This window comes from Python bivittatus, unplaced genomic scaffold (assembly GCF_059951505.1).
Source record: "Python bivittatus isolate LINGU-HERP-01145 unplaced genomic scaffold, Pbiv_v1 ctg000700_np1212, whole genome shotgun sequence".
NCBI lineage: Eukaryota > Metazoa > Chordata > Lepidosauria > Squamata > Pythonidae > Python > Python bivittatus.
The window spans coordinates 91,260,898-91,270,702 of record NW_028277098.1 but is presented as its reverse complement, the minus strand read 5'-3'; the positions used below and the strand labels follow the sequence as shown (position 1 = coordinate 91,270,702).

Genomic DNA, 9,805 nt, shown 5'->3' with positions numbered 1-9,805 from the left:
TAACTAACGGCTAACATTCCCACTAAATTCATTCTAGTTTTTATATCAGATTTTTAAAAGACTACTCAACACAGATCCAGAACAAGTATTTTAATTAACTAGTAAATTGTGATAATACCTTTTTAAAAATATTAACTTGTCCTTTTGTCTTCTGTATTTTTCTTTTTGGAACATGTAATTTATTATGAAATGTATGAAAAATGTTAATATAGATAGGAAATGATCATTCCTAACAGAAAAGAACATTAAAAAGAAATACTAATTCACACAGAAATGTATTTTACATGACTGAAAAGTTTGTAAGATCTGTCTGAAATAAATTACAGTCCATTAGGGATAATGATCTGTACCTTATCTTTTGTTTTCTTATATGTTCTATATCTTCTTTTTTAATTTTTTTCATTTCTATTGTTTCAAAATGTTCATTAAAAAAAACTTTAAAAGGTTGTCCAGATATTCATATCCATCCACCAAATTGCAGCTTGTTTGGCAAATATACTCTGGAAAGATAATCTGTTGAAAATGAAGTCAAAGCCTGAATTTCAGCCTTCATTTTAGTTGTTTCCATAATATCTAACTGTAAAGGAAAAGCATTGGAAATTAGCATTTCAATCAACATTGATTCAGATGCATAATTCAAAAGACAAGCACTTTATGCCACTTATTCCACATTACAAATATGATTGATCTTAACTATACAGACAAGCAGAGGTTATTTTGCTTAGTTCAGTGCCAGATGAATTGTAGTGAACTTCAATGACCTCAAAAGGAGAGTCAAAGTCAATCCCTTGGTCTCCTCTCCTAATCCAGGTTGGAATTTAAAAGTGTGGCAAAAGCTTGCATTAGCAATATACTAAGGCTAAAGAAGTTCTGGTGGTCTTTTCTAGCTATGGACTAGAAAAAATAGTGGGATTTGTGGATCTGCTCCTGCACTACTGAAGTACCTTCAGTCTTTCTCTCAGCCAGGATCAACACACTGAGTTACCAGGTTGCCCAACCATAATAAATATGTGGTTTCCATAACATGTCCTGGAAGTAGCATGTGGACTCTGACCTCATTTACATTTCTTAAATCCAGCACGTGGTCAGGACAAGGTAAGCCTATGCATCTCAAACATTTCCTCCAGCTTGTAGACAGCTATGAATTGCCAGCTTCCTTTGCCTTTGGGTAGGCACTTAAAGTTTCAACTGTGTTACAGCACAGAGGCAATCTTCTGCTGTCCTCTCCTGGACTAAAGTCTGCAAGGTCCGGTCGAAGCACATCTTGTTTTGCCCTTATAGGAAGGGGAATGCTTAGACCTGCTGCTGGTCAAGTAGACATTTAATTCAGTTCAAAGCTGTTTAGGCCAAAGCTATGTTAATGCAAATCTGATTTAAAACCATTTCTTGATTCAAATATCAAAATTAAGTTTTCTTAATTAGGCTGAAGAGCTAATGGTATTTTGTCTATGTTGAACAGCAGAGAGGAGCACCTGAGTTCTGGAAATACTTTAAAATGCTTTTCTAATACTAATAGAGACAAGTATAGTTCCATAAAGCCAGTTTAATGGTCCTCCAGTCCAAAACATGTCTGCATGAATTTTCTGTTCCTAATCCACTGCCAGACTCCCACAATTTATCAGCATAATTTAATGTTATGCTAACATTTCACACTAGGCTGCAGCTCTGGATATATCAGGAAGACTTTCCTACTATAGCCAAGGGCTGCCATCACGTGTGACTTGCTGGCATGGATGTTGACACACTATATAGAGGATCTGTGGGATCCCTGCATAGAATGTCATCAGATCACAGGGGCCACAACCTGCCAGCACGGCTACCGACATGCTGTGCTTAGGACAGTGGAGTGGAACAACATTCTTTTACTAGCGAAGCAGCCAATAGATGTCGGGCGGATTATTGTATAACCGGTTTATTGCTGCCAAACTGCAACATATCATCCAAGATCAAGGCTTCTGCCAGGTAATGTTGAAAAACACCATTTAAATTCTGGCTCAGAACAACCAGTCACTTGGCATCGGCAATGGGCTGAAGATGAGAAGAAGGCTTATTTGGAGGTATCTTCTTCAAGAACAGTTAGCCGTCATTCTCAAGTTAAAGAAGGGACATGTAGTTGTGCCATATATTAGAACTCTACCAACAGAATATAAATTAATTTCCTCAAACTGCTTATGATATAAAATACAGAGTTTAATATGATCTGTACATACTTCTTTTTTCCAGGCTGACTGATGAGCAATATAAGGTCTTGCCTGTAAACTGGCTAGTTTACTCTGATCTTGTTTAGTCAATGGAATTAGTACACACTTGGGAATATTCAGCCTAAAAAACAGATTGATTAGTCTGGCTGTGCTTATTTTCACAGTTAAAGAATCTTATTTTACTTTTCATAAAATAATAGTGTGATACTGATTGGAATAAAAATCCAGCAGGATTAATACTGTCAAATATAATATTCAACTAAAGGCTTTACACATTTCAGGGACGATGAGATGTTACTTACTAGTGTTCCATCATATAATCTGATCACTAACATACTTAACGTGTCTCACTGCCTCAATTCATTAGTTACTGCTTGCATGTTTTGTCATTTTGCTAATGGGGAATGAATGAAGGCGGGTGATAGTTGAGGGTACTTCATAGCTACCCTAAGACTCTTAGAACCTAGTGCTTTCTTTCGCTACACAGTTTGCGATATTATCCACTTTTTCTCTCATCCAGGCACTGGGATAGACTCAGCCACTAGTGCTGCTGAAGACCTTCTAGATGTGATAAAGATGTACATAAAACTGTTCTGTAGTGGAGAGTGTGTTTAAAATTGTCTTCTCAAAGTGGGCAGGGAAAGCCTAGCCCTAACAGAGATTTAGCAAGCAGCAATGCAAATTCTTTGAAAATTAGAGGTAGAGGGCATCTGTATCCTTGTCTGAACATAGTGCCTGTATAGTAATTTTCCTAGGCAAAGGAAAAATCTGTTAGGAAAAATTCTTAAAACATTATATAAATTACATGCATTGTTATCAGTTACAGTGCTTTTGTCAATCAGGGAATGGAAAACATGAAGAGGTTTGGAACCTTATACTGTATTATATGGAATTATTTCCAATTCATATTGGAGATTTGAGATTCAAAGAGGATACAATTTCATTAAAAAAGAAATTCATCCATTGCTATAATAGAGAAGCATCATAATGCCTGCAGCTGCTTCATTTTTTTTAATTTTTTTTTTTTGGAATAAAGGCATGAGAATAATAGGGCTGCTTTAGAAGGCATTAACCCTGCCAAGTTTCAGGTGATATTGTCAAATGTTTCACTTCAGTATATATTTTTGAAGAGATCTAAATTTGCTCCAACAATACAGCATTTAGGAGTATGTAGAAGTTTTCATCTATACTGTGTATTCATTTTTTTAAAAGCCCTTTTTATAATCTGAAATACAGATACTGAATTTTAGATTAATATACTAATGAAAGCTTGCTGTTCAAGCTGCATGCTAAAGATTTGGGCAAATACAGACTTGGGAATGAGCTGACTCAGTATTTCATGTTATTTGGGAGAGACTCGGAAGTTCTGGCAGAAATCTCTAGAGGGTCAGAATACATACTGTAAGCATGGGACTTGAAATTCTCAGTTAAATTGTTATATATTTACTATTTATTTCTACATTTATATTTTTTAAATCATTGAATATACATAGCTTTGTGTGTCACAACTGAATGAAGAATAGTAAAGAATAATTCAATGTAAAGTTCTAGTCATGTATTTAAATAAATCTCATAGATATCAACAGAACTTGCCTCCAAGCCAATATTTTTAAAACTTGTTGGTTATGTGCTTCATTCTCAATATTGGATAAGGCACTGAGCCTTATCCTGATGGTTATGTTTAAGCACTGCAGCTATATCCCTTGTATATTTATGCAGAATAAACCAATGAAACTCTTCTAAATGTATTAAGAAAAAAGTAATATTTTTTTGCTTTTTTTTTTTAAATTAAAAGAATGATAGTTAGAAAAACTAACCGATAAAAATCAGATGGAAGGAGGCCAAGCCATCTTATAGCTGGAACTGTGAGGCGATGGGCTTCAAATGACATAGACTGAAACATAAAATTACAATCCTTTTGCTCAATATATCTGCCTTTTGTAGACTGAAACTTAATATAAAATAAGGCTTTTAATGATTGATACCATTATAGGCATATCTACTTTGATTGACTGATTATGTGCCATCAAGTCATTGTCGACTTTTAATGACCACATAGATAGATTTTCTCCATGATGATCTGTCCCTAACCTGGTCCTGCAGCTCTTCCAATGGTGCACTCATGGCTACTGTAACTGAGTCTGTCCACCTTGCTGCTGGTTATCCTCTTGGAATTGTCTACTTGGAATGTTATCATTTTTATCCCAAAAACTGTGTCAGTGCTAATTGATTAAACAATGGGAGAATCGAGTTCTCCTTTTTGCGGCAATATTTGAATCAGCTCTTCTAAAACTTCAGCAGAACCATTAAAAAAAAAAAAATCATGGGTTACATCCATTTGTGAAGTTATGTGTTTTATATTTAATTAGACCTGGCAAAAGAGAAAGTGTGATAAAAATTAAAAACACCTGTTTATGTGGCAAAAGCAACTGAATTGAACAAAGGGGAGAACAACAGATATTACAGTACACAGTGGAGACTGATTCTTTTTTCCGCTGAGGTGCAAAGTGGGCATTTGCAGGGAGAAGCAGCATGTGGAGTGTGTTTATTCCTTTCTCCCTCCACAAGGTTCTGATGGACTGTTTTTACACCGCATCACGGCTATGAGAGATGTCTGCTAATCAAGTACAGAAATACAGTTAAGGGGAAGGGCTGTTGAAGAAATACCTTCCGTCCCAAGCCTAGGCATTTTGTAGATGCTTCCAGTGCCATAGGCATACAGTGCTGCAGCAGCCACATGGTTGGGAGTTCAGTTTTTGTGGCTCAACTTGTAATTCTATCCTGAAGGGAAGAGGGAAGCTATGTGTTTTCCCAAACAGTACATTGACATACTGTAGCTAGGGTTCCTTGTGCTTGGTTATAAAAAAAATATTGGACAGATTCAGGATGGAATGACATTTACCTTGCAGATGGGGAGCGGAATTAAAATTGACCTTTACCTCAGTTGAACAACTACTGTAAACATGCCCTAAATGTTTTCTTCATTGAAATACTTACTAAAAAAGAAAAAAAAAAAGGATCATATGGTGAGTGAACGCTATTTATGAATAAAGAAGACAGGGTGGCGTAGTGGTATCTTTCTGTTTTTTTTCTTTTCTGCACTTTCTATTTTTTCTTGTATTTCTTTTATTTTTAGTTTGTATTAGTTTGTATCTTTTTAAGTGTAATTTTTAATAAAATTACTATAAAAGCATAATTATTAAAGTATGACATACAATTCAGTCCTTCCTCCCCCATCAGAGCTCAGGCAGTTGTTGTCAACATATTACAAGTGTTCCCTTGATTCCTTTCTCTAGGAATCTTATAGTTCTGAAGATTAAGATAAAACGGTTGCCTCGGGTTGGAGTTTTTCCTGGCTTCCGTGTTATTATTGATTATTATTAATGGCCACTAGGGGGCTCCCTTGTCCTGAATAAACTGCCAGTGTATTTTTGGTCTTTTTACCAGACTTCTACATGCCAAAATTCTCATCATTTGAATTGATATTCTCATTGTGTGGCCAATCCCAATCCCAATATACCTTTCCCGATCATTTAAAAGATGTGCAAAGTTTGGGGTCAAAACAGCCTTGCAATTCCAAGCCTAAATATGAGAAACAGATAAAGCATGTGCTGTCACATTTCCTTTGAAGAACCATTGTGAAAGAATATGACAAGTTTAAATTCAATAAAACTTACCACAGAACCATATTTGTAGATACACATTATTTCAATACCTGTAGAGAAACAATATCAATGGCACTGGAAAATACAGTTAAAATGTTTTTCGCAAATGAAGTAATTCCAAATTAATGAATTAATTCCAAGTATATGCATGGCACAGAAGTCCCAGAGAAGACACAGAGTCCCTAGTCAGTAACAGTGCCAGGCAGAAATAATGAACAGCTCCATCACCTTGCATTACATGTGCATTAAGATCAAGAGTGTACTAGGTCTTGCCAATATTTATTCCAAACTGTACTTTGAGGTAATGGAAATGCAAAATCAGGAAGGACATACAGAGGAAGATAAGCTTCTAGTAGAGAAGGAAGTTTAATCCCTTTCAAGCCAAACAATTCTTCCAGGAGTCATCACCTGACCTCCCTTCTGTCTTTCTTTTCATAACAAGAGTAAAGAAGGGAAATGACAGATTCAGCAAAGGTAATGAAAAGTTCTGAATGTGGGAGTGGATCTTGGTAGTGTCAAGAGAGGCTCCTGGGGGGAAATGGAGATAGAAGAAAAAAGAAGTGAAAGAAAGACTAGAATGTAGAATGTAGTAGAATGTCTGCAGGAAGAAAAAGAGAGTCTTGTATGAAAAAACATTAGTAGATGGATTAATCTCCCAACAGAATTAATTATAAATGGACTTAAGGAAGGGGTGTGTGAAAGCTGGTTGAAGCAGAATGAAAAGTATGTTCTAGAATGCAACAGAACTGTGTGGCATTATTATAATGGGAAGTGTGAAAAAAGGAGGTGGGTGGAATGATGAAGTGAAAAAGGTTGTGGATAAAAAAAAAGCATGTTAGCCAAGCAGCAAGACAATTTGGAAAATCTGGGAAGTGCAGTGTACTTTCTGCAAGGGGTATACAAACCAGATTTCTGTTCTTCAGGAGATCAGTGAAAAATATATGAATATAATAAAATGTTTATTCTATATTTGTTAATTTGGAAAAAGTATATGATAGTCAATCGGCTTGAATTAGTTCCCACAGAAAAGGTAGAATACAAATCAAATCAATCAGTAAGAAAATGTTTTGCATGAATATGGAGTTGAAGTTGGTTGCTGAGCAGAGTAAAAGCAAATTATGATGGAAGTACTGTACGTGTGAGAATTAACTGAATGCTCAGCAAATAGTTCAAATCTGAGCACAACATAAGATATGAATGTGTGATGTTCCCTTGGCTTTTAAAATTATTTAGCATATAGGGAAGAGAGGAGTCTTTGGAAAAGACCCTGATGCTGGGAAAGATTGAAGGCAAAAGAAGAAGAGGATGGCAGAGGATGAGATGGTTAGATAGCATCACTGAAGCAATGAGCATGAAACTGAGCAAACTCAGGGAGGCAGTGAAGGACAGGAAGGCCTGGCGCAATATGGTTCATGGGGTCACGAAGAGTTGGACACGACTTAACGACTGAACAACAACAATAGGGAATTATTGTGGCCATTTTAGAGGTGTGTTGGCTGGGGATGTGATTGTGTGTGTTCTTTTGTATGCAGATCAGATAGCAAGCACAGCATTGCAATCCAAGCCCCTCCCCCTCCCCCTGTTTTGCACATAGGTCAATGTTTCATGTATATACAAAAAGAGCTGGGCTTGGATCACAACACTATGCCTGCTATTGTGCAGACTTTGACTCTCTTCTGCGGAAGCCACTGATGCAGGTGATACCATGTTATTGCCTGAAAACCTGGGTGGTTTGCAGCGAATGTTAAGTAGATTGTATTATCTACACAAGGTCTAACAAAAAGTATGGATCTGAAAATTAATGTATCAAAGAACAAGATAGTTGTGTTTGACAAGGAAGATGAAGTGAATGATAGCAAGTTATAAATACATACTAGAGCAAGTTGTTGCTCTTGTCTGTCCTGGTAGAATGTTTAATAAAGATGGCAAAATAGAAGGAGTAATTTTAAGATGTCAAATGCTGATAAAAAGGTAGTGGACAGTAGGTGGTTTGTAGCAACAAGTGAACGTTTGTTTTTTAAATAAACCCAAAATGGCTTGTAAAAGAAACATATATAAATTGAATACAGTGGAAATAAGTATGTGTAGTAAGAGGAGAAAAGGTCATGAATGAGTGTTGAATGCTAAATAAGAAAGAAGCATCTTGTGATGGTTTCTTCATGTAGAGAAAATTGCAATACAAATATACTGTATGAAGGAAGAATGAATGATTGAGAGAAGGGAAAGATGGAGAAAGTCATGGTTGAATGAAGTTCATGATATCCTCAAAAAGAGGAGGCATGTAAAGAAAAAGAAGAGGCAGTGAATGAAGCACTGTACAGAAGTGATGCATTTATTTATTGATTTGGTAAATATATATAGCCATCCATCTCACATATGTGATTCTGGGCAGCAAACAAATTTGAAAAAGAACAGTACAACGAATAATAAAAAAAATAACAACAAAAAGCATTAAAAACATTAAAAGCAGTAAAACCATTATAGCCATAAAACATAATTCGTGGAAGAGTGCAGTCAGTTTCCCTAACAATATAACCACCTTACAGATTCCATATCCACAGTCCTGGATCCCCTAGCCAGATGGCAAAGATACGGAAAGGAATAGCAAATGGTGTTCATTCATATAAACTACTTTGATCTATATTTTCTTTTCTTAGCTAGGGCCTTTAATTTTTTGGATTACTATTTCTTATTCTTTTTTTTTTTTTTTGCATAGCATGTTTACTTAGAAAAGAAATAGTGTGATGGGAATTTATGTCTGTATGTAATATATACAATGTATTCAGATTTTTGACAGAGTAGGTTACTGAATTTGAGTTGAAAAAACTGGCTGATCACTAGATGGGAGCAAAGAGTTTATTCTAACTTTTTATTGCCATCTGCTGGTGATCTGGATTTTTCCCATCAAGATCTGTTATCTCTAAAAGACAGAGAATAGGAAGGCTGAAATCTGTCCCTTACTGGATCATCCCATGTTACTTAGCAGAAAAAGAATTCCTCCTCTACACTCAGACAGAAAATGTTCATTACTACTTACCCAAACACTTCTAGACATATGCTGTAAATAGGTCCTGAATCCCCATACCTACCGTGTGGGTCAGCATCCATGAGAGCAAAGATAGGTATGTGACACGTATCCCATAACTTTCTGACTAGTAGTCTTGTATTGATATCCGGTACACCTTTACCCTAAAGAAATAATTAGAATATTTATACCAATGAGACATTTTCCAAGATATGTTTAGACATGACAGTACCTCTAGTCAAATATATTACAGAATTCTAAATGTATATATTCAGTTTCCAATGTGTATAATCATTTTTTAAACAGTTCATATCAAATAGATGAAACATTAATACAAAGCCAATAAAATCTACATCCATAAAATTAATCTCCAAAAGCTATATGAAAAATTTGTGAAAACAATGAGGGGTTAAGGCATAATACACAGTGCTCGTTAAAGGAATTAAAAGATATCCAGAAGATAAACCTGCTTTTAGATACAAACTAGGCAGGTGTCACCATTTAAAAGACCTGCAAAAATAAGAAGGTAGTTCAAGTGTCTAAAACTTCATTTGGGTAAACGCCAAGAACATCTCAATAAAGAAGGCACTCTGTAATGCTGGTAGTGATGAGATGACTGCCCTCAGTTGCTGCAGCCTGGAGGTTAGGGTGGCATCCAAGTTGTCTCAACAGTGGGGGCCCATCTGAAAGGTTTGCCTTGGAGCCCAGAGTGCTCTACTCATACCCTTGACTGGAGATAGTATAACTCTTCCCACATGTTTTATATCAACTGAAGTTCTGGATTGCTTTCCAGGGCAGCTTCACAACACAGTGGAAGCTGGAAGTCTACTCTGCATGCACTAGCTTTCTTTACCTATAAACCTATTGGTTACTATGGTCAATAGATGCAGAGACAGTTATCAGGGGGACTCTGT

General features: G+C 36.1%; 1 protein-coding gene across 1 annotated transcript in view; it reads right to left on the bottom strand.

Annotated features, from left to right (window-relative positions):
• Positions 1 to 457: 457 nt before the first annotated feature.
• SPO11 (SPO11 initiator of meiotic double strand breaks) overlaps positions 458 to 9,805 on the bottom strand; it is a 28,775-nt gene continuing 19,427 nt past the window's right edge. The window contains exons 9-13 of the mRNA XM_088153985.1: positions 8,956 to 9,055; positions 5,879 to 5,916; positions 4,019 to 4,095; positions 2,211 to 2,322; positions 458 to 577 (exon numbers count right to left, since the gene is read on the bottom strand). Coding sequence (XP_088010111.1) covers positions 458 to 577; positions 2,211 to 2,322; positions 4,019 to 4,095; positions 5,879 to 5,916; positions 8,956 to 9,055 — 447 coding nt within the window. The remainder of the gene's footprint in view (positions 578 to 2,210; positions 2,323 to 4,018; positions 4,096 to 5,878; positions 5,917 to 8,955; positions 9,056 to 9,805) is intronic.